This window comes from Vipera berus (assembly GCF_964194415.1).
Source record: "Vipera berus genome assembly, chromosome: Z".
NCBI lineage: Eukaryota > Metazoa > Chordata > Lepidosauria > Squamata > Viperidae > Vipera > Vipera berus.
In genome coordinates, this window is record NC_138205.1 from 14132238 (window position 1) to 14157514 (window position 25277).

The 25277-nt window shown below is 43.6% G+C and overlaps 1 protein-coding gene across 1 annotated transcript in view; it reads right to left on the reverse strand.

Annotated features, from left to right (window-relative positions):
* Nucleotides 1-5720: 5720 nt before the first annotated feature.
* Nucleotides 5721-25277, reverse strand: part of LOC308678657 (integrin alpha-D-like) — a gene marked incomplete at its 3' end in the record, with an annotated part of 44175 nt that continues 24618 nt past the window's right edge. The window contains exons 17-30 of the mRNA XM_081345886.1: nt 22972-23123; nt 20595-20726; nt 17827-17900; nt 16391-16535; nt 14197-14310; nt 14017-14096; nt 12773-12856; nt 12564-12642; nt 10224-10331; nt 9594-9674; nt 8242-8358; nt 7374-7397; nt 6611-6721; nt 5721-5837 (exon numbers count right to left, since the gene is read on the reverse strand). Coding sequence (XP_081202012.1) covers nt 5721-5837; nt 6611-6721; nt 7374-7397; nt 8242-8358; nt 9594-9674; nt 10224-10331; nt 12564-12642; nt 12773-12856; nt 14017-14096; nt 14197-14310; nt 16391-16535; nt 17827-17900; nt 20595-20726; nt 22972-23123 — 1418 coding nt within the window. The remainder of the gene's footprint in view (nt 5838-6610; nt 6722-7373; nt 7398-8241; nt 8359-9593; nt 9675-10223; nt 10332-12563; nt 12643-12772; nt 12857-14016; nt 14097-14196; nt 14311-16390; nt 16536-17826; nt 17901-20594; nt 20727-22971; nt 23124-25277) is intronic.

The window sequence follows — 25277 nt, forward strand, 5'->3', positions numbered from 1 at the left end:
GACTTGGGACGCGCTTAAAAGCTCCAGCCTTGTCCATCTGTACATCCAAAACACCATTCCAATCCCCCATAAAAATAACAGATTTATAATCCAACTGGGTAAGCTTTGTATAAAGTAAACTAAAAAAGTCAGCTTGTTGTTAATTAGGAGCATATAATCCAACTAAAAGCGTCTTTTTGCCTTCTAGCAGCAGCTCTATCATAACGTATCTTCCATGCTTATCTGCTTCAATTAAGTCTGCTGTTAAAGCACTTTTAACATAAACAACCACTCCATTTTTCTTATTCATTGCAGAAGCAACAGATCGCGTACCCAACCTTGAGTTCAGTAAATACTTTTGATCCACAACCCTAATATACGTTTCTTACAAACATATAACATCTATCTTGAATTGTTTTAAATATTGAAAAACTTTCTGCCTCTTCTGTGGTGAATTTAGTCCATTAACGTTCCAAGTTAAAAATTTAGTTGTCATGCATATCATCCCAAAGCTCTTAAAGCGCTGCTCTGATAGGACTATCTTTTTTAGGCCGTGTTCCTCCCACTGCTTGGCTATAAGTACGTTGTGAAAGTTCCATAGACTTCTGCTGATCTTGTTCTTTTATTTTTTATTTTTTAATCGTTTTAAAGCAGCACGCGTCACCCTCTGCTCTCTAAGATCATCCAAAGAAGTTGTAGCTTGATCTCCTCCAGCACCGTTCTCCTCTGTCTGTCCATCTTCAGCCTCTTGATGTTCTCCTTCTCCAGATCTCTTTGCAGCTTCCAAAAGTAATAATGGGGTTGCTTTTAAAACGTTATTGTAAAAATCACGCGCCTGCATCACAGTAACCAAACGGTACCTTTTACCTTCGTGCATCACCATCAACCCAACTGGGATCTCCCATCTGAACCTTATATCTCATTGTTTGAGCTCTTGCACAAGAAATGTAAAATCCTTCCTTCTCCTTAAAATCTTTGGAGGAATTTCTTTTAGAACCAAAACTTCTTGATCAGCAATCACAACTTTAGAATCATAGGCAGCTTGTATAACTTCATCTCTAATTTCCCTCTTTACAAAATAAACCACCACATCTCTAGGCAGCTTTCTCTGTCTAGCAATCCATGAATTCACACGAAACACTTTATCCATGCCTCCCTTTATTTCAGATGCTGGCTGGTTCAATACCACTTCCAGAGCCTCAGAAATCAGCTGCTTTAGATCTTCCTTAATATTCTCTTTTAAGCCTCTGATTCTAACAGCAAACTGCATCTGATAATATTGAGCAAGACTCAATTCTCTGTCCATTTTGTCTCTTAAATCTTCATTCTCCAATACTTTTGCTTCTAATATGGCATTCTTTTGAGTCAAATCTTCCACTTTTTCATCCAGGTCTTCCACACATTCCGCCACTTTATACACTGAAGACAAAATGTCTGCCTTCATCACACTGAACTTCTGTTCCATCCTCTCTTCCATTCTCTCCTCCAATTTCTCCAATTTCTCCTCCATCCGTGCAAATTTATCACCCATTGATTCCAGAATTACCTGGGCATGTTTTTCAAGAGCATCTTGTAGATCCTTCGGTGTCAACACATCAGGAGGATGCAACGCCTGCAATGATGATTGTTGCGTCGAAGAAGTTCCAGCACTCCGAAGAGTTTTTGAGGGAGGTTTAGCCGCCATCTTTTACTTCCACTTGTGACGCACTTTCACTTTAAGTTTAAAAAAGTCCATCAAGCTCGAGAGTAAAATATAATAATCCTCTTCATCCTTTCCTCTTGTACCGCTCTGCCTGCTCCTTTTATTCCATAGTCCTTCCTTCAGGCAGGGGTGGTCGCAAACGCCTGGCTCTGCTCCAAGAAATCCGGAGCAGAGACGCTGGCCAGCTGGGAGCGACCCAGGCTACGGGGGAGTTCGATCCTTCAGCCGCCCAAGCTACAAGCTCAGGCGGCCCCGGAGAACTCAACCCCTACCTGGGGCCTCACCCCCTCCTCTTCTCCCGAGGAGGGGGCTTCAAATTCACCCGAACAGCTGATCGACGCTGTTTCGGGTGAAAATTACTCAGCTGAGCCGCGGGCAGCCCGGGAAGGCTGTCTCCGGCGCCGCGCAGCCACCGGAAGCCTCTACTAAGCAAACTGTTGTAAGTCGAGGACTACCTGTACTTTATCACTTTTTTCCTTTTTTTTTTTTTTTTTTTTTGGTCATCACGTTTTTGACCCCTTGCTAGGCGACTGGTGGTACTCAGATGTTGCCATATCCTAAAAGTGGTACAATGGGTGAAAAGGTTGAAAAGCCCTGGCATAGAGAAATCTTGCTGCCATCACCATATATAAAATCAGAGTTCCATTTTTTCCCCAGTTCTCTTTCCTTTAGGCCCAGAAGGAAAGTTTTTGGTTTAATCTTTATGTTCACTTTAAGAATTTTCTCCATTTATATATGAATCCTACTCCAATATTTGTTTGCCGAAATCCACAAGTCTTAAAATTGCCAGGTTTGGAGACCCCTGGAAAACAACTGTGATGAAAAGTTATTTCTTGGAGAATTAGGGAGGGGGATTGACTCTGGTTGGTAGGATGAAACAGAGATTGGGAAGAGAGACAAGAGTCCCCATTTCCTCCTTCTGGAAACTTGCCTGCAGGTAGTCCTCAACTTACAACCATTTGTTTAGTGACTGTTTGAAATTATAACGGAACTGAAAAAAGCGACTTATAACTGGTCCTTGCACTTATTATTTATTCAATTTGTATCTTGATTTTATTATTTTTACAAATAACTCAAGGCAGTAAGCAAATCCAAAACACGTTCCTTCTCCTATTTTCCCCACAACAGCAGCCCTGTGAGGTGGGTTGGGCAGCGAGAAAGTGAGTGGCCCAGCTGGCTTTCATGGCTAAGGCAGGACTTGAACTCACCACCTCCTGCTTTGTAGTCTGGTGCCAACTTAAAGCTTTCCAACTTAAAACTGTCACAGCATCCCCACGGTCACATGATCAAAATTGTAAGTGCTTGGCAACTGGCATGTATTTATGACAGTTGAACGGTCCCGGAGTCACATGATCATCATTTGCAGCCTTTCCAGCCAGCTTCCGACAAGCAAAGTCAATGTGGAGGGCCAGATGCACTTAATAGCCAGATGATTCACTTAACAACTGTGCCGAAAAAGTTGTAAAATTGAGCATGACTCACAACTGCCTTGCTTAACAATGGAAACTGGTTGTAAATTCAGAGCTACTTTTATTATGAGGACACACGATTTGGATTAATCTTAATCCCTGTTCTTAATATACTCGTTTCCTGCCTTTTTTCTAATTGCTAGAATCAGAAACAAGAAGATAAAAGAAAGTTGTTGTAAAAGACAATTGGAAATCTTTTTTTTTTGTTATTTCTGAACTTTTGGCTTCATTTTCTTTCTTTCCTTATTTCTTTTTCCTAATTATTAGTGTCTATCAGGGTTTTTTTTATCTTTTGAGGGGTTTTTAAAAAAAATCTAAATACAGTTATGTTTAAAAAAGAAAGCTTAGAAAATAGAATGACAATTGAAAGCAGGAGCAAGTTAAATATGGAAGTCTAAATTAGGAGAAAATTTGATCGGTTAATTAAGTTTTCTCTGAGGTAAGCATGAAAAAACTCCACTGGACTGAATTAGGCAGGTTCATTTGCATATCCTGCTAGCCACAGACCCCAAAACACCACAATAAACATTTTGGGGGCCTTCACGATGCAGACTCTGTTTCATATCCATGGAGGCAACCTAGATTTCTCCTTTGTTTGTACAGTTTTAACATACAGAATAGGTACCGTATTTTCCGGCATATAAGACGACTGGGCATATAAGACGACCCCCCAACTTTTGAGATGATTTTCAAGATTTTTCGTCTTATACGCCGGAAAATCAGTGAGCCCGCACTCCCCGGCTGTTACAGCGCGCGCGTGTGCAGGACTGCCCTGCTGGCTCCCACCCGACGCCGGACGGCTCCGCCGATGCTGCCTCAAGAGGGAAGAGCGTGAGGCGCCTGCTATGGCTCCCCGAGGACTCCTTAGGAGCCGGGGAGCGCGTGCGTGCACAGGACTGCCCTGCCGGCTCCCGCCAGACGCCAGCCTGCCCTGCTTCCTCCACAGTGAGAGGGGAGGGCGTGCCTTCCCGGGCTCGCTGACTTGCAGCCAAGCCGGAGCCGAAAGGGGCTTTTCCTTCCACCCACCCTTTGGAATAGACGCAGGAGCTCCTGGGGTCTGGCATTTGCAAGGGGGAGGGGAAGGGGCTGAGAGGCTCTTGGGGGTGGGAAGGGAGAGTCACGTTGGAGGGGGGACTGGACTAAGGAGGCTTGAAGTTGCTTTGCAAGAACAGGGGCGCTCAATTGATTTATGTACTATTTTCCGGCGTATAAGACGACTGGGCGTTTAAGACGCCCCCCCAACCTTTGAGATGATTTTCATGGGTTAAAAAGTCGTCTTATACGCCGGAAAATACGGTAGTCCTCGACTTACAGTAGTTCATTTAACGACCGTTCAAAGTTACAACAGAGCTGAGAACGGACCATTTGTCATATTTACAACCATGACAGCGTCTCCAGGGTCACATGATCAAAATTCAGATGCTTGGCAACTGACCCGTATTTATGACGATTGCAGTGTCCCAGAGTCATGCGATCCCCTTTTGCGACCTTCTGAACAAGCAAAGGCAATGGGGGAGCCAGATTCAGTTAAGAACCATGTTACTAACTTAACAACTGCAGTGATTTGTTTAACAACTGCGGCAAGGAAGGTCATAAAATGGGTCAAAACTCAACAAAATGTCTCCCTTACCAACTGAAATGTTGGGTTCAATTGTGGCCGTAAGTCGAGGACTGCCTGTATTCCATGGCTATTTGAAAAAAGCACCTGATTAAAATTGTGGAAGAGATGTGTTTGTTTTGCCTCCGGTAAGTTTATTAAAGGTTTTCTGTTGATTGTTTTCAACAAGAGGTTTCTTCGTGGCTGCGCTGTCTGCTGCTTTTAGTGGGAGGGAGACATGATTTCCCTACTTTTACATTTTGTGCACTCCACTGGCTACCTTAAGGCATTACCAACTATATCCCCTGGCTCTGAGTGCTGCTATTACTTGTGCCTACTACCAGTACTACTAAAACTCTTCTTTTTATTTGTCTGTTTGTCACCTTCAATTAGTAGAAACAATGCATCATAGGGCAACATTTTTTTTTGAATCAAGTTACCTCAAATTTGCTAACTTAAAGTATGTGTACAAATCCGGGACCAGTTGCTCCTACTGGTGGATCTGCTGGTGGATTTTTGAGAACCTAATCAATGGATCCATTGATGGACTTTGGAGAAGCTGAGAAACAAAGCTAAGGAACAGCTATGTGTAGTTTAATGAAGAGAAGGGGGAGGGGTGACATGATAGCAGTGTTCCAGTATCTCAGGGGCTGCCACAAAGAAGAGGGAGTCAAGCTATTCTCCAAAGGACCTGAAAGCAGGACAAGAAGCAATGGATGGAAACTAGTCAAGGAGAGAAGCAACCTAGAACTAAGGAGAAACTTCCTGACAGTTAGAACAATTAATCAGTGGAACAACCTGCCTCCAGAAGTGGTGAATGCTCCAACACTGGAAGTTTTTAAGAAGAGACTGGACAGCCAATTGTCTGAAATGGTATAGGGTTTCCTGCCTGAGCAGGGGGTTGGACTAGATGACCTCCAAGGTCCCTTCCAACTTATTATTATTATTATTATAACAGAGGTCAGCAAGATTATTAGGAAACAGGGTCGTTGCCAGAAGATGACTCTACATTTTGTGAGGGTGGATCAATGGCGTGATCAGCTCCAGCTTCCTCCAGCCTCTGCTTGTATTGACGCTTGAAGAACCCAACCTAGAGAGAGATAGAGAGAAAGGAAAGTAAGAGGAACAGAAAGCAAACGTGAGCTTTCTCCTCCAACAAAATAAGAATACCAGCTCTTAGTGCAAGGTTTCCCCAGCTTGCCAACTTTCAGATACATGGATTTCAACTCCCAAAATTCTCCAGCCAACCATGCTGGAATTCTGGGAGTTGAAGTCCACATACATTAAAGTTGCCACAGTTGGGAAACCCTATCTTAGTGCTTAAGAAAGCTGCCAAGACTCAGGGGGCTATGAAAACTGTAATGTATTGGGCTTTGTCTTACTAAGGGAATATCACGTGGGTTAATTGCTGGAAGGTTGCTCAAGCAGGGAAGCTGGCTAACGGCTCCCAGCTCCTCAGACAACCCGTCTCCAGCGCCGCTATTGGTTGCCTCTAGGGCAGCAATAGGTTGCTTTAAACCTATTGGCCGCCACCTAGAGGCCAGGGTATAAATTGCTGCATTCGCAGCCCTGTGTCTCACTTCAGTTCCTGGAAGCAATAAACAATGATCTTTGCTGAACTCCCTCGCCTCGCCTCGTCAATCACGCAACGTGAACCCAGTATCTAACAAATAACACATCCTGACATTTGGCCAAGGCCTTAATCCCTACCTCCAAGAAGGGTCGATGAACAACTAAACTCCCTTGATGAGAAATCTTTGGAACATGCAGGCAGAAATCTTTGGAACATGCAATCAGAACATAATTGGGAGGGGTAGCGAGAGCTCCATTCTCTACCCTTTTCCTCCCCAGGTTGCACTTCACCTGGTACAAAGCTGCAGCTGTCAGAGCTAGAAGGATTAAGCCCCCAAAAGAGCTGCCAAGGATAACTGGGAAGCTGTTATAGATCTTGATCAGCTCCACCACTGTCTGCACCTGGGAAGGGCGGGAAAGACAATGCTTTAGAGCAGTGATGGCGAACCTTTTCGAGACCGAGTGCCCAAATTGCAACCCAAACCCCACTTATGTATCGTCAGGCGCCATGTGGGTGTGGCCAATTGGGTGGGTGTGGCCCGTTGGGAGGGGGTGGCCCATTGGGAGGGCATGGATGCAGTGGTAACGGCAGAGTGGGTGGGATTCAAAAGTTCAATCAATCAATTCCAACTTTGCAAGATCTTTTTTTCCCCACCATAAGTTGAAATTGATTGATTGATTGAACTTTTTTTTTTGCACACGGCGGCGGAGGCCTAAAGTGAAAAGGTTGTATAAAACCCAGCTGAAGGCCTAGGACTGGGGCGATGTGCGTGCCCACAGAGAGAGCTCTGCGTGCCACCTGTGGCACGCGTGCCGTAGGCTCGCCACCACGCCTTTAGAGATTAGGCACAGTCTGACAGTCCAGGAATCCAGGTGTCAAGGACCAGTTCTAGGCGTTAGACATCACTTGCCTCCAAGCATTGAGAAAGGAAGTCCTGAGGCACAGCTTCCTGACCACACCCCACATCATCCCCGCCTTCATTACCTGAATTTGGGAAAAGCCCCCTTGCTGTGTGTATTTTTTCTGGTCATAAGAAATCTGTGCGGAGCTCACCAAAATAATTTTCTTCCATTGGATCTGGAAGAGAGATTGGTTAGTTTTTTGAAAGATGACATGCTATTTGTTGAGGAGGAGGAGGAGGAGGAGGAGGAGGAGGAAGCTGAAGTAAGAACCCATCCATCTCAGCACAAGTGATTTGAATGCACAACCCTGTTACTTTTTGCAAAGCTTTAAAAACCTGGCTATGCACCTGGGGCCTGGGGCTCAGAATGTGCTAAGGGCCCTGTTACTTGGCTTTAACTATCAGTTGATTAATCATCAAGGCTGCCAACTTGTGCTTATTTATTTCACGGACGCTTTTATTGCTCTCATGTTTTTAAATAGTTTGAAGTGCTTTAGAATTTAAGAGGGACGCGGTGGCTCAGTGGGTTAGGATGCTGAGCTTGTCGATCAGAAGGTCGGCAGTTTGGCGGGTCGAATCCCAAGTGCCGCGTAACAGAGTGAGCGCCTGTTACTCGTCCTAGCTTCTGCCAACCTAGCAGTTAAAAAGCACGTAAAAATGCAAGTAGAAAAATAGGGACCACTGCGGTGGGAAGGTAACAGCGTTCCGTGTGCCTTTGGCGTCTAGTCATGCCGGCCACGTGACCACGGAGACGTCCTCGGACAAGCGCTGGCTCTTCGGCTTTGAAACAGAGATGAGCACCGGCCCTTAAGAGTTGGAAACGACTAGCACGCATGTGCGGGGGAACCTTTACCTTTAGAATTTAAGAATTATAAAACTGTAAACTGCCCAAAGTCACTTGGTTGAGTTGGGAGGTTACAGATATCGAATAAACAATTACATAAATAAGACTCTTTGAGCTCTGGGTGGAGAAGGACTACTTGTGAATATCGCACACTTCAAGAAACCTAGCCTCTCTACCTGAAGTGTCCAGGTGAAACTGAGGTCTCCTTTGATCCCGAACTCCAGTGGCCTTTTGTGTATCTTCAGTGACAAAACATCGCAGCGGATGATTTTGCAAGAAGCAATGGAGCAGTCCTGGGGTGGGGGTGAGGGAGGGTGGAATAAAAAGATATCCCAGATAAAACCAAAGGGAGAAATCATACAAGGGCAAAATGACCCTTGACAAGCCATAATTCTGCACTTTCAGTATTAACTGTGGAATTGAACATCTCGATAACCTTTGTTGTTTCCTTGTTTATTCCAGCTTTCTAGCTTTCAGGGCTGTAAAAGATATTTTTTAAAAAAAAAAACTTTCCAGATTATATAGGGTAACTTCCTTAACAGATTATAGATATACTATGTGCCTAAGCACAATCTATTTTGAAGACCCCCTTATAAAATGTTGATTGGCAAGCTAGCTAAGTATGGGTGACATGATAATTAAGTGGAGACATGAGTGGCTCAAACCATGCATCCATCAACAATTCCTCTTCAAACTCGTGAGAAATGTCAAGGGAGGGCACAAAGTTCAATCTTGGGTTCTGTATTCTTCAGCTCTTCCATTGTTACTAAATTATATGGCTGATGGAATAGTTATGAAATCTGCAGATATCACAGAATCGATTGGGACGTCTAGTAGCCTGGTAGTCCAAAATAAAATCCAAACCTATCTTGATAGATTAGAGGAAAGGACTAAGCAACCGAATTTAATAGAGACAAGTGGAAACATCTACACTTGGGAAAGAGAAATCAGAAGTCAGAACTGAGTATACGTATCCAGAGACCATCCATAAATTCCTTTAATTTGTATAGTGTAGATCAGACACGTCAAACACAAGGACCGGGGGCTGGATCTGACCCGCGAAGTGGTTTCATGTGGCCCGCGAAGCCATCCTGGAAACAGTGAGGGACCGGCCCCCACTGCCTTGGCCCTGGCCCAGAGACCCTCCTTCTGCCAGAGACCCTCAGATCTGTCCCACTCCTGCCCAGGCCCCCATAGGCACCCTTGATGCGAACGATGTAGAGCTGGCCACGCCTACCCAGTAGGCCATACGCACTCTAGCCACGCCCACTCATTAGGCCATGCCCACCCTGGCCACACCCACCCGGCCCCCTGAGGGCAACCGCAATACTGATGCGGCCCTCAATGAAATTGAGTTTGACACCCCTGGTGTAGATCAACTAGAGGATGTCCATGGAGCATGCTTATTTTTTTCAGGAATCCTTTGTCCCTCCTGAGGATTCTCATAAATCAATATATACGGTATGACTTCTCTCAGAAAGAGCTCCAGAATGCAGTTGGCCCTAAAGAAAAGGACCAGCAGGCTCACCAACTGGAGTTGTGCCTCATTGGCCAGAAGATCCTCGGAATCTGATGTTTCTCTCTCCAAGACACACCTGGCAACCTCAGGCTGCAGAAAAAGAGAGGTCCGGTTATTAGTAGCAGAAGGTGATGGGTGGAGCAGAAGACAAAGGGTGACATATTTTGCTTCTTCTCAGTAAGAACTTTGCTTCCCCAAATCCTAGTTCCAAATGAGTTCCAGAAGATGGAAGAAGAATCTTCAGTCAGGTTTTATAGATCCTCAGATCTTTAGCGGGGGTTCAACCAAAGCGCTCCTTTAAAACAAGGCAGGAACCCAGTTCTCATTGGTGCGACGAAGGAGTTGTACGGATCCAACCTGATCTAGAACAGGGGCTTTTAGCAATGCACTGCACACCCACATATAGAACCCCTGTTATCAAATCAAAGCATGTGAATGAGTCAGCCTGGACAGTCTGGTGAGGTGGGTCAGATTACATCACAAGGTGAAATGCTTCTCCAAAGTGCACGGCCAGCACTGGCTGAATATCTCCAGCATTCATTTTCTCAGCCGGGCTGGTATGTGTGTGTGTGTGTGTGTGTTTCTTCAGTGGATTGACCAGAAGGCCACAACAAGATTGTTCAACATAGATAAGCATACCTCAGAAGGAATAACTTGAGACACATCCCAAACCAGAATCTCTTTCAGTTTTACTGGGATCTGAAATGTCACCGTGAAAGGGATGCTTCGTTCATGAAGATTCTTCACCTGAAAAAAAAATATGATTAAGCATTTCTGCCATTTTTCCACCAGAAAGAGGTCCTTCCACCCATCTGGTGATGTTGTATAGGAAAGGAAAAAGAAGTGGTAACATTAGTGGTCACAAATTACACCGTGTCCTTGAGGCTGCAAGCAGAGAAAGGAAGGGAAGCATGTCACAGATTCTTGACTTGGAAGGGGCTTTAGAGGTCATTGAGTCTAACCCCTTGCTAAGTGCAGGAACCATTAGAACACTTCGGACCATGACCTCTTGGCTTCAAAAGTCTCTTCCAATTAGATTGATAATTAGGTTGATAATTAGCAAAGAACTCCTTCACCATTATGTACAAGGATAATGTTTTCAGGGATGGCTTATAGTTTTATTTAATTCATTTCATCTTCCTATCCATCTGAAAAAGACTAGTGATGTGACCTAGGTATGATCAATGCTCACTATTTCAATGAAAATTAGTTGTTCAGCATTAAGTTTAACTAATTACTTCATGTTAAACATGAAGGCATAATGACTGATGCTGTCATCAGGGTGTAGATTATTCTGTAAGTCTACTCAAGCCCCATGGAATACCGGTGTAGTGGCATTACTTGTAATATACCTCATTATATAGTACCCCAAGTGCAGATGTAGCCCATACAGATCAATGATATTTTAAAATGCACGTGCCTTACATGTAGTTTTCAACTTAACAGCAATTCATTTAATGATCATTTGAAGTTACAATGGCACTGAAAAAAGGTGGCTTACTACTGGTCATCACAGCATCCCCAAGTCGCATGATCAACACTTGACAATTGGCATATATTTATAATGGCTTCAGCAGGTGATCTCCATTTGTGACCTACCCTGTCAGCTTCTGACAAGCAAAGTCAAGGGGGGAAAGTTGGTTTGCTTAACGGCCAGAGGATTAACTGCAGTGATTGGCTTAATAACCGTGGCAACAAAAGGTTGTAAAATCAGACATGATTCACTTCACACTTGTCTTGTTTAGCAATGGAAATTCCACTTGTGGTCATATGTCGAGACATATCTATAAAAGGAAGTCCCTGCAGACAGTCCTATGTTAAAGGAAAAGGTTTAAGCCAATTGCTCTCAACAATGCTGGATTTTTTTATTTACTGAAGGTGGACAATAATATATAAGTCTACATATATTCAAAAATGTGAAACTTCCCCTGGCCCTCATTTTTAACCTGCATCTATTCTACAACTACATACTCGGGAATAGCACCTATTTGCTGCCCTAACTTAAAACACAGTGCTAGGCTGCATTAACAGAGGGATAATAGAATTATCGATCAGAAGGTCGGCAGTTTGGCGGGTCGAATCCCGAGTGCCGCGTAACAGAGTGAGTGCCTGTTACTCGTCCCAGCTTCTGCCAACCTAGCAGTTCGAAAGCACGTAAAAATGCAAGTAGAAAAATAGGGACCACTCTGGTGGGAAGGTAACAGCGTTCCGTGCGCCTTTGGCGTCTAGTCATGCCAGCCACATGACCACGGAGACGTCCTCGGACAAGCGCTGGCTCTTCAGCTTTGAAACGGAGATGAGCACCGGCCCCTAGAGTCGGAAACGACTAGCACACATGTGCGGGGGAACCTTTACCTTTACCTTTTACCTTTAATAGAATTAAGATCACGTGAAGTGTTAATACCACTTTACAATGCCACCCTTGGAATACTGCATCCAGTTTTTTGATCACCACGATGTAAAAAAGATGTCGAGAGTCTAGAAAGAGTACAGAGAAGAGCAACAAAGATGATCGGGGGACTGGAGGCTAAAACATACAGGGAACGGTTGCTGGAATTGGGTATGTCTAGTTTAATGAAGAGAAGGACGAGGGGGGACACGATAGCAGTGTTCCCATATCTCAGGGGCTGCCACAGATTAGAGGGGGAGTCAACCTATTCTCCAAAGCATCTGACAGGCAAGACAAGAAGCAACGGATGGAAACTAACCAAAGAGAGAAGCAACCTAGAAACTGAGGTGTCTGAAATGGTATAGGGTTTCCTACCTGAGCAGGGGGTTGGACTAGATGACCTCCAAGATCCCCTCCAAATTTATTGTTGTTGTTGTTATTAAAATTACAACCCTATTTAAAGGAATACCCTTTAAAGATGGGTGGTGACTAAGATGTGTGGACTTCAATTCCCAGAATTCCCTAGCCCCATCTTTCTCCTCTTCCCACCAACCCCCAGACTATAGTTTCTTCTTCATTTTGCCCTTCACCTCATATCGGTGTTCAACACTCTTTTGTGCATCTTCTTGGCCAACAGTGAAGTTCACATATTTGGTGGACTCCTCGCCCCTGAGAAGATTTAACAGAGACAAGAATTTTGGTAGAAATGGAAGATTCCAGAGACAGCATCCTTGAGAGAAGGATGAGGTTTGCAGAGTCTACATTCTATCTCCTTTTTAAAATATCCATATTAACTTACATGTTGATAAGCAGGTGTACAGCATATCTGACAGGCAAAATGGCTTCATAGCTGATGTCCTTGGTGTTGGTGTTCCCATTTTCACTGGACAAGGGGAAGAAAATATGATTTCATTTAATCAGGAAATTCTAAAACAACCTACCTATATTACTCTGTCATATGATGCATTTTACATCTCAATCCTGATCGTGCACTGTAGCAAAAAATGCTTTGACAGAATATATAGCATGAATCTTTAGCTAGTTTTTTTTTTGCTTCTCAGCCAAGTTCTAATATGAATCTTCCTTCATTTTTCCCAAGGAACAGCATTCTTGACATTTTAAAATTTCTAATATTTCATAGCCCTGGGAGAAAAACTGTGCCGGAGGGCCCACAGAATTAGTTACAGGCAGGTTAAAAATTAAATCCCAGGATGACAACAACACCCTACTATAGAGAAGTGTACAATGTTTTTGACCTCTTTGTTTATCACTTTACTTCGGCAAAATATTTTTTTTTCTGCTGCCCTCAAAAGTATAAAGGCGGCCAGCAGAGTTTTACTAAAAATATGAGTTACATTCATGCATTTTCAAACATTTGGTCTTTGAGGATTACGGTCGACCTGAATTTGCCTTCTGCAAGTACCAGATCTCCACTGAGGACACTAAAACATGTCCTTTTACATACAGTATAACACTGAGCAAGCTTTTTAGGTTTCGTTACTTTTGTACATACTGAAGTATACTCAACTGCAATGGCTACGCTGTCTTCAAGGACACTGCTTTTTATTTTCCTATTGAGAAATCCCTATTAAGTCTTCACAGAAATTTCAGGGCAGCCCAATAAGACAGCTTGAAAGCTGTGCAGTAGAGTATCTCACACCACACGGTTGGCACCCAAATAACTCAGACCTTGAAACAGTAACATCAGGGGTTTCTTGATGCTCTCTGAGCGTGGTCGCTTTCTTGCAGATGTTTCATTATGCAAACTAGTTTACCTCATCACTGCTAGCACTGATAATGTTACCTAGTTTGGGTAATGAAACGTCTGCAAGAAAACAACCAAGCTCAGAGAGCACCAAAGACTCCTCATTTCAACCCTGAGCTACAAATATTCTCCTTTACTGATAGTCATCTCAGTTACACACACAGAGACACACACAGACACACAGAGCCTTATTGTTGGCCACCAGCCTCCACCCTTAAAAGCAACTGAATACTATTGGCTTTCTGTTAACCCACAAAACCCAGGAGCGTGGATGTTACCTCTCAGCTTTGACCATGATCTGCAGTGTATTCCCTAGATCAGCATCTGGGAAGACATCAAAGGTGGCAACAAAGATAGCCTGAAACATGCAAAGGCGGGGAGAGTAAGTGGTGTACAGCTACAGTCATCCTCAACTGTTGTGGCAGTCAACGCAAATACACAAAGCGAGCAGATCTCACCTCTGCTCCACTCCAGAAAATAGGGTGGTTGATGTTACAGGTGGCATTCCGGCTGGCTTCTTCTTCCAGGACAGGGGCTGAATGGCACTGGACCCGTGTCACCTTTCTGCTGGCCTAAGGCAGGAGTGCATACAAAGTTTTGAGAAGAGGAACATAATGTCAGTCTTACTAGATAGCCCAGATAGGAAACATAATCAGATAAACTAATTCTAATGCATAATGGAATTTGTTGGAGAACTGAATGCAACACAATTTCATTTTAATGTATGCTGATTAGTGTGCATTTAAAGTGACAATAAAGTTTCTATTCTATTCTATTCTATTCTATTCTATTCTATTCTATTCCATTCCATTCCATTCCATTCCATTCCATTCCATTCCATTCTATTCTATTCTATTCTATTCTATTCTATTCTATTCCATTCCATTCCATTCCATTCCATTCCATTCCATTCCATTCCATTCCATTCCATTCCATTCCATTCTATTCTATTCTATTCTATTCTATTCTATTCTATTCTATTCTATTCTATTCTATTCTATTCTATTCTATTCTATTCTATTCCATTCCATTCCATTCCATTCCATCTCTATTCTGTTCTGTTCTGTTCTGTTCTGTTCTGTTCCGTTCCATTCCATTCCATTCCATTCCATTCCATTCCATTCCATTCCATTCCATTCCATTCCATTCTATTCTATTCTATTCTATTCTATTCTATTCTATTCTATTCTATTCTATTCCATTCCATTCCATTCCATTCCATTCCATTCCATCTCTATTCTATTCTATTCTGTTCTGTTCTGTTCTGTTCTGTTCCGTTCCGTTCCATTCTATTCTACGTATTCTATTCTATTCTATTCTATTCTATTCTATTCTATTCTATTCTATTCTATTCTATTCTATTCTATTCTATTCTATTCTATTCTATTCCATTCCATTCCATTCCATTCCATCTCTGTTCTGTTCTGTTCTGTTCCGTTCCGTTCCGTTCCGTTCCATTCCGTTCCGTTCCGTTCCGTTCCATTCCATTCCATTCCATTCCATTCCATTCCATTCCATTCCATTCTATTCTATTCTATTCTATTCTATTCTATTCTATTCTATTCTATTCTATTCTATTCTATTCTATTCTAAATAGTGCACTGGGGTAGGAAGATCAAAGGACAATCTAGGAAAATGGGGCTTTCCTATATAGAAGACACTCTGTGAATGTGAAGAACAAGCCAACACACTTGCTATGGTGCATAAAACGTCCTTCAACATGTATGGAGGAAGACCATACGTTGGCAAGAGAACATTTTTGTCGACATGGCCTATTACCGGGTAAATGTCATTTAGTTTTAATACTATTTATTTTCTATGCTTTTAAATGTCTATATTTTTATGACCTATCTTATGTTTGTTTTACTTACTCAGTGTTGAAAGTTATATGTCTGTAGTTTCTAGGTGCTTCTGACATGAATAAAGAAAGACAGTGTAAAAGCTACATTAACAGAATCTATCAGGTCTGGAAGTACAATTCACCCACTGTCACTTTTACAGCTCAAGAGTTTAGGGAGAGTCCCTTCTGAGCCTCTTGGTCCACACAATATGCAGCTCTGGGCTATGCTGTCTCTTATCTGTTCCCTAGATAGCACGTCTTGCCTAGTCTCCCTAGGTCTTTTCCACATACCATTATATATACTGTGTTTCCTGGAAAATTTCTCCGGCACCAACAGCCCTGCCCAGCTGGCCAAAGGAACAGCTTCATTCTGCAACTGAGAATGGAGCTCGGGCCTGCATTTCACACTCAGGCCTTTCCAGAAGGCCTCTGCAGCCAATAACCAAGCAACGGATTTGATCCACAGCTCAGTTTTCGGCTGCAGAGGCCTTGCAGAACCGAGGTATGGATTGAATCCATTGCTCGATTATCGGCTGTAGTGGCCTTCCGGAAAGGCCAAACTGCAAAATGCAGGCCTGGGTGCGGGTTGCGTGGGGCAACTCCACACCCCCAGCCTAGCTTGATTTTTAGATGTGTGCGTCACCCCAAATCTAGGGCTTGTTTTTGAGGTAGGGATTATATTAGGCCCACCACCAAAAATCAAGTTAGGGCTTATTTTCGGGGTAGGCCTTACTTTCAGGGAAAACACGGTAACAACCCGAGTAGGCTCCGCCCCTATTCTGCACCTCTGCTGGCATCCTTTATTCTCTTACCTGTTGTAGCAAGGTGACTTTGCGATAAGAGAGTCCTGCAGGGTAGAAGAAGCGTAAAGTGCTGTGATAGGAGTCCTCCCCGTGGTTCTGAAGGGAGGCCGTTATGGTGAACTCGGGAGTCAAACCCACATCTAAAGTTTGCAGGCTGAGTGGGAGTGAAGAAAAGAAACTCTGGGTCCTGGTTAGAGGTCTCAGATCATGAAGGTCACACACAGGCCATGATTGATGAATCAATAAAAGAAAATCAATACTCTCACTACTTACGATTATAGAGGTAGTCCTTGACTTACAACAGTTACCACTTTTTCACTTACAACAGCACTGGAAAAAGTGACTTATGAGCGTTTTTCACACTTATGGTCTTTGAAGTACCCCTATAGTCAGGTGATCAAAATTCAGATGCTTGACTGACTCATATTTGTGACGGTTGCAGTGTCCCAGAGTTACAGGATCCCCTTTTGCAACCTTCTGCCAAAGTCAATGGGGAAGCTAGATTCACTTAACAACCGTGCTACTAACTTAACAACTGCAGTGATTCAAGTGTAGCAAGAAAAGTCACAAAATGGGACAAAATTCGCTTAACAAATGACTCGCTGAGCAACAAAAATTTGGGGCTCGATTGTGGCCATAAGTCAAGGAGTACTTGTATTTGCATATAACAATATCAAAGAAAAAAAAAGACACCCCTTGCCATTTGTCCCTGCTGAATTTGTTAAGGACCACCTGAAAACAGTGGCCCTTAAATTTGTCATGAGCAACTTCGCACATTGCTTTCAATGGGCCTTAGTGCACGTAACATAGACTTGATCCCACCCTTTAATTGAAGATTAACTGAAATCTTATCAAGAGTGCTTATCAGCCAAGGAATTCCAAATCAATAAGAGCTTATTCCATTCAAGCAATTAGTTTCAAGGCAGCTTGTTATGTTTGTAACTTAATAGGGTTCCAAGCAGTACTGTTTGATCTAATAAGCACAGTATATGTACAGATTGGTGATAACATTGCACAAAGCAGTACTATTGATATATCCAATCAGAATGAAAGAACAAATGGATTCAAGTTTAAATTTTAAAATCTCTATGGAGTGGAAAGGCAGGGTATCTTATTTGTCCAGAGGCTGGTTGAATTTATAACAATTTTGCATAAAGGACTGAAAAATGTTTTTGTCACAGAATCCTTCCCAAAGTTGTTAGAAAGGGTAATTTGGTAGAACATTCAAAATTAGGTCAGTTGAGGTATGGCAAAGATCAGTGTTTCTCAACCTTGGCAACTGAAGAGGTGCGGACTTCAACTTCCAGAATTCCCCAGCCAGCTGGTTGCCGGGGGAATTCTGGGAGTTGAAGTCCACACCTCTTTAAAGTTGCCAAGGTTGAGAAACACTGCTGTAGATAATAGGAATGTAAGGGAGAAGGTGTGGGAGAAACTATTTCTCTTACCCTGAGAAAGTAAACGAGGTTTGCAAAATGTCTTCACATAGCCCATCGTCCCCACAATTCTTCTCAAAGGGGAGCTGAAAGAAAGGAAGGAAGGAAGGAAGGAAGGAAGGAAGGAAGGAAGGAAGGAAGGAAGAAAGAAAGAAAGAAAGAAGGAAGGAAGGAAGGAAGGAAGGAAAGAAAGAAAGAAAGAAAGAAAGAAAGAAAGAAAGAAAGAAAGAAAGAAAGAAAGAAAGAAAGAAAGAAGGAAGGAATGAAGGAAGGAAGGAAAGAAAGAAAGAAAGAAAGAAAGAAAGAAAGAAAGAAAGAAAGAAAGAAAGAAAGAAAGAAAGAAAGAAAGAAAGAAAGAAAGAAATTAAAAGACAAAGTACACCTCAGTTTTGATGATTTGACTCTATTCCTTGAACCCTGCACCAACATTTCCTTCTTCTATGGCATTGGTTTCCTTTACCTATGATAGCCATTTACAGTACAGTAATTGTACAGTAACTGAAAGGCAAGTCAAAATCACCGTGAGAGTTAATGGCACTTAATAAGGGGAACCCAGAGCTCCTATGCAACTGACCAGCTTCCCCTCCTTTCCTGCCTAACAGAAATTCCTGAAAGTGACAGAAATGGACATTCTGCTGCCTCCCCCCCGCTGCTCTGCTGCAGCCCCACACATTACGGATGTGTGATCGTCTGTAACTAACTAACAAGTCCCCTTGTTAGTTGTTCCCCTCCCCCCCCACCTATTCCATTGAGTATAGAGGAGGGGGCCTACTTGATTACAAAGGTGTCTAACAAGTTTATTTGATTAGTGACCTGCCTTTTCCTCCTGCAGGAGTGTAAGGTGGCATACCTAATGCTTCCTCCCCTTATCTGTCCTCACAACACCAAGCCTATGAGGTAGGTTGGCCTAAAGACCCCTAGGTGAGCTTCCACGGCTGAGGGTGGACCAGATCTTGGGTCTCTCTGCTTCTAGTCCAACACCTCCACCCCTAAATGTCTACGGAGATTCTCAGTCATCCAGGTCATGGTTGTCCCAAAGATGCTTTTTCAAAGGCAGCTAGACTTTCTTTGGTTTTGCTTCAAGACATTTCACTTCTCATCCAAGAAGTTTCGTGTAATGTATGGGGCTTTGTCTTGCTAAGGGATATCACGTGGGGTTAATTGCTGGAAGGTTGCTCAAGCAGGGAAGCTGGCTAACGGCTCCCAGCTCCTCAGACAACCCATCTACAGTGCCGCCATTGGCTGCCTCTAGGGCGGCAATAGGGACGTGGTGGCTCAGTGGGTTAGGACGCTGAACTTGTCGATCAGAAGGTCGGCAGTTTGGCGGGTTGAATCCCGAGTGCCGCATAGCAGAGTGAGCGCCTGTTACTCGTCCCAGCTTCTGCCAACCTAGCAGTTCGAAAGCACGTAAAAATGCAAATAGAAAAATAGGGACCACTATGGTGGGAAGGTAACAGCGTTCCGTGCGCCTTTGGCGTCTAGTCATGCCGGTCACGTGACCACGGAGACGTCCTCGGACAAGCGCTGGCTCTTCCGCTTTGAAACAGAGATGAGCACCGGCCCCTAGAGTCAGAAACGACTAGCACGCATGTGCGGGGGAAACTTTACCTTTACCTTAGGGTGGCAATAGGGTGTATAAATAATAAATTGCTGCATTCGCAGCCCTGTTTCTCAGTTCAGTTCCTGCAACCAAATAAACAATGATCTTTGCTGAACTCACTCGCCTTGTCTCGTCAATCAAGCAACGAACCCAGTATCTAACATTTCCATTCTTTCCATTCCATATACTTCCACTCTCCACCATTCTAGTCTAGTGAAGAGAAGGACCAGGGGAGACACAATAGCAGTGTTCCAATATTGGAGGGTCTGTCACAGAGAGGAGGGGGTCAAGCTATTTCCCAAAGCACCTGAAGGCCAGATAAGGAATAATGGATGGAAATTGATCAAGGAGAGATTCCATCTAGAAATAAGGAGAAATTCTCTGACAGTTAGAACAAACAACCAGTGGAACAGTTTGCCTTCAGATGTGGTGGGAAGTCTTCAGGAAGAGACTGGACAACCATCTGTCAGAAATGGTATAGGGTCTCCTGCTTGGGTGGGTGGGGTTTTTTGGCCTAGATGACCTACAACTCTGTTATTCTATTCTATTCTATTCTATTCTATTCTATTCTATTCTATTCTATTCTATTCTATTCTATTCTATTCTATTCTATTCTATTCTATTCTATTCTATTCTATTCTATTCTGAAGCTTCTTGGATGAGAAGCGAAACATCTTCAGGCAAAAACCAAGTCCAGTTGCCTTTTGGAAAAAGGACCTTTAGCGTGATCTTCAGCAGCATACACCCTGTTTTGGGGACTAAAAGAGAGAGAGAGAGAGACTGTCCCAAAGACCCCAGGGACCTTCTATGGCCAGAGGTGGGGGAGGGACAAGATCCTGGGTCTCCCCACTCCTACTCTACCACCTTCTCACCACTATACAACATGGCTCTTGGATTGAGAGGGATTGGCCCAAAATGCTCTAAGGAGCTTCTATGACTGAGGGCAGAAGAAAACCTGGATATCCAAGCTCCCTAGGCCAACACTGTAACCACCACCCTGTTCCAGCTTTCAGGGTGAGAGAAAGGGACTGGGCCCAAGACACTTAGTTTCTATGGCTGAGGAGGATTACAATCTAGGTTTCCTCCTCACTCCTGGCCCAACACCTTCGCACACTACAATACACTGACTCTGGCTGTTGCTGGCTTTTGGGGTATCGTGATAAACCACAAGGACAGTCACCTCGGCTGTATAGTTTTGCTTTGACTGTTTGCTCAGGATGGGCAGGAGATCTGGGACTTTGGCGATGGATTTTCCTGTGAGGTTATAATTCAGCCTTAAAGCAATGGGTGTCAGGGTATCCTCGGTACCAACCTGAGAGAGGCAATACAGAATATATATATATATATATATTAAAAAATGCATACAGTAATCAGCTCCTTTTGTAAAACGAATGAGCCACTTTTTTTCATTGTCAACAGAATGAATTACAGGCGGCTCTTGAATTACAACAATTTGTTTAGTGGCCGTTCGAAGTTACAACAGCACTGAATAAAGTGACTTAGGACGGTTTTTCACACCTACAAGCACTGCAGCATCCCCATGAGCACGTGATCAAAATTCAGGCATTTAGCAGCTGGTTCAAATTTATGACAGTTGCAGTGTCCTATGGTCATGTGATCCCCTTCTGCAACCTTCTGACAAGCCAAGTCAATGGGGAAGCCAGATTCACTTAACAACCGTGTCACTAACTTAACAACTACAGTGATTCTCTTAACAACCGTGGCAAGAAACTGGCAAATGGGGCAAAACTCTCTTAACAGCTATCTCACTTAGCAACAGAAATTTTGGGCTCAATTACGGTCATAAGTTGAGGACTACCTATATTTTTTTTTAAACAGGGAACATCTGTTCTTGAGCTAAACAACATTGCCATCAGCACCTGAGGGAATGCCACAAATATGTTTTCACTGTATCCAAAGCTTCTCACTGCCCACCTTGCTCCAAAAAAGCAATAAAACTGTGCAGCCATATGAAGGTGGCAACATCTTTAAATATGTATATCCAGGAGACATGTTCCTAGCAATGTTATATTTCTTATCAGGATTTCCATCCGCTGAATGGCACAAAACGTGCCCGTTATAGAAATATGGCCTCAGCAGATCTATTTATTTATTTATTTGTCTTTCAGGAATCCTGAGTGAGGTTAAAATTAAAATTTAGCATCGAGATGTCATGGATGGAGGCACGTTTTATGATTTGCAAAGGAAGGGAAGAACTCACTCTTGGTAGCTACGGTATTTAGATCAGGGCTTTTCAACCTTTTCACCCATTGTACCACTTTTAGGATATGGCAACATCAAGAGTACCACCAGTCGCCTAGCAAGGGGTCAAAAACTTGATGACCAAAAAAAAAAAAAGGAAAAAAGTGATGTAGTACAGGTAGTCCTCAACTTACAACAGTTCGCTTAGTGACTGTTTGAAGTTACCGTGGCACTGACCCCCCAAGCCACAGCCGAGCAAGACACCTGCCTGCCCGAGGTTTTCATTGTTGTGAGCATTTCTGTTGAGGATTGGCAGTGGGAATGGGGTGGGGGGTGTTTGGTTTTTATTCCCTCCCCTCTGCTGGGTGGTTGCAGCAGGTTTTGGTCACTTCACATGACCCTGTTGTGATTCAGGGTCAGCCTGTGGGTTTGGCAGTTGGGTCGGACGACTCAGAGGAGGAGGAGGAGGGGGGTGTTGAAGAGCTTGATGAGAGCCCCCAGCCAGGCCCCTCTCATCTGGTCACGACGCAGACCCAGCTGTGTGAGCCTGACAGCGTGGATGAAGATGACCCACAGCTGGCCCTGTTCAAGGACGCCCGACGCAGGAGGCAGTCAATCAGGAGTAAACAGAAGAAGGCAATGGGGCACCTCGGAAGGAGGCAGAGAGAGGCCACGCCCTGAACTGTATTTAAGGGGGAATGCGTGGGAGGGCTGGTTTGCTGAAGGCAACCGCTTGAATAGTTCCTGTTTCATAGCTCCTGTTTCATGGTTGGTGTCTGTTTTATGTTAATAAATTTGGCAGGCTTTATTCCAGCCTCTTGCCATTTGTAAAGCTGTTGTCCCTGCCTTTTCTGCAGGGCCGGTAGCAGGCTGGTACAGAACAGACCCTGGGACACTGACCATCATAAATATGAATCAGTTGTCAAGCATCTGAATGTAAATCACAAGACCCTGGGGTTGCTGCAACATTCCAGCTGATCAGAGCTTCTTTTGGGTTCAGCAGAAGCGCCAGGATCAGCGCCGAGCTCCAGCTGCAACCTGGTGCTGATCCTGGTGCTTTTGCTGAGCCCTGACAGCCCTGCAGCTCCAGCTGTCTCTCGCTCAGGCTTGTGCGGTGCTGCCACCGGTTCAGCTCATTCCCCTGCCCTGCTACCCCTTTTCTAGGATGGTCACGTACCACCTGCCAGGTGCCAATGTACCACAGGTGGTACCCATACCACTGGTTGAAAAGCCCTGATCTAGATAACTCGAGCCTTCAAGAGGATGAGTCCTCTGACTCCCCAGCCAGAGCGACCGAGACCAATCAGATCTCGAGCGAGCGATCGAAAAAGAAACAGGACATAACGCCAACTCACAGACAGTTCAATCCGATGCTTTTGACACTTTTGCTCAAGTCCAATTGAAATGTTTGCTTGCAGGATGGGAGACTTAGACGCGAAGAAGGCTCGAGCTTTGATTCTGTGGGAATCCAGGGTCAGGCGGTAGGAAAGCTCACTGTGGATTTCATCTGAGTGGAAAAGAAAGAAGAGCTTCAAATCTTTCCTCGTGGACTGCTGTTCCTAGAAAAATGTCTGCTCTCAGCCGAGTGTGAAGGATTCTCTCTGTCAGGGGAAGGGCAGTAATTCCCCATCCCTTTATCTGTTCCAGCCCCATATTTTTGTACAGGCTTTCTTGATAAATGATGGTGTCAATATTTCATCTGAATTTAATTTCATTCTGAGATTGGTTGTTTTCTTGCAAATGTTTCATTACCCAACTAGGTAACATCATCAGTGCTAGGAAGGGAGTCGGGCATGCTCTCTGTTTATATACAAGTTGCTTCCCTTCTCAGTGTTTGATGGGGATGATCTTGAGTAGTTCTGACTTGGTAGGTAGGCAAGAAAAACCAAATGTACAGGTATAATATAGGGCAGCGGTAGGCAACCTTGGCTCTTTTATGACTCGTGGACTTCAACTCCCAGAATTCCTGAGCCAGCATGGCTCAGCTTGGAAACCTCTCCCTTTCCCCTCAGTATGGCTGGCTCAGGAATTCTGGGAGTTGAAGTCTGTGAGTCATAAAAGAGCCAAGGTTGCCTACCCCTGGTATAGGGGGTACCTTGCTCAATAGTAGTAACTGTGAGAGGGATCTTGGAGTCCTAGTGGACAGTCACTTCAATATGAACCAGCCGTGTGCTGCAGCTGCCAAAAAAAGCCAACACAGTGCTAGGCTGCATTAACAGAGGGGTAGAATCAAGATCATGTGAATGTTAATACCACTTTACAAGGCCTTGGTAAGGCCACACTTGGAATAGTGCAGCCAGTTTTGGTCACCACGATGTAAAAAAGATGTTGAGACTCTAGAAAGAGGGCAGAGATGAGCAACAAAGATGATTAGGGGACTGCAGGCTAAAACATATGAGGAACAGCTGCTGGAATTGGGTATGTCTAATCTAATGAAGAGAAGGACGAGGGGGGACATGATAGCAGTGTTCCAATATCTCAGGGGCTGCCCCAAAGAAGAGGGAGTCAAGCTATTCTCCAAAGCGCCTGAAGGCAGGATAAGAAGCAATGGATGGAAACTAATCAAGGAGAGAAGCAACCTAGAACTAAGGAGAAACTTCCTGACAGTTAGAACAATTAACTAGTGGAACAACCTGCCTCCAGAAGTGGTGAATGCTCCAACACTGGAAGTTTTTAAGAAGAGACTGGACAGCCATTTGTCCAAAATGGTATAGGGTTTCCTGCCTGAGCAGGGGGTTGGACTAGATGAACTCCAAGGTCCCTTCCAACTTTATTATTATTATTATTATTATTATTATTATTATTATTATTATTATTATTATTATTATTATTATTATTATTATTATTATTATTATTATTATTGTTGTTGTTGTTGTTGTTGTTGTTGTTGTTGTTGTTATTATTATTATTATTATTATTATTATTATTATTATGTCCTTGATTGGGGTGTTGTTTACTGCTTGATTGCTAGTCTGGTGCTAATCTTAGTGTTAATCTCTGCTTATCTGGGTGTTGATTGCTGGATAGGAGGTGTTTTGGTCTTTTTGTTTCTTTTCTAACTTTTGAGTTGTCTCTTTTGAATGGTATGTAAATGTTGTTTATTTCTATGTGCCTGTTGATGGCTGATTTGTCTGAGTGTGAGGTTTCCAGGAAGTCTGTAATGTTTTTTGGACTTGTCTAGGATGCTCACAGTTTCCCAGGCGAAGTCTGGCCCTGTGCCGTGCAGTTAAGGAGTTTTCATCACGTCTGCAAGAAAATAACTCAGCTCAGAGACCACCAAGGACTCCACAGTTCAATCCTGGGCTACAAATGTACTAATGTACTAATAATGATGAATAATCCGAGGACACAAAAGCCATCTTGCAAATATTCAACTAAATACAATTGTTGACAGATTATTTCTTTACTTTTACCCAGTATCTACGAGGGAGAGGTGAGCCATGCTGGGAAAGGAAAGGAAAATATCGAAATGAAGAAGTTAAATGAAAAGTTAAAATCAGACATAGTGGCAACTGATACCTGTTAGGCCAGTCTTTTTCAATTTGACAACTGTAAGATGGATGGACTTCAACTCCCAGAATTCCATGCTGGCTGGGGAATTCTGGGAGTTGAAGTCCACACATCTTCAAATTGCTAAGGTCGAGAAACACTGTATTAAATT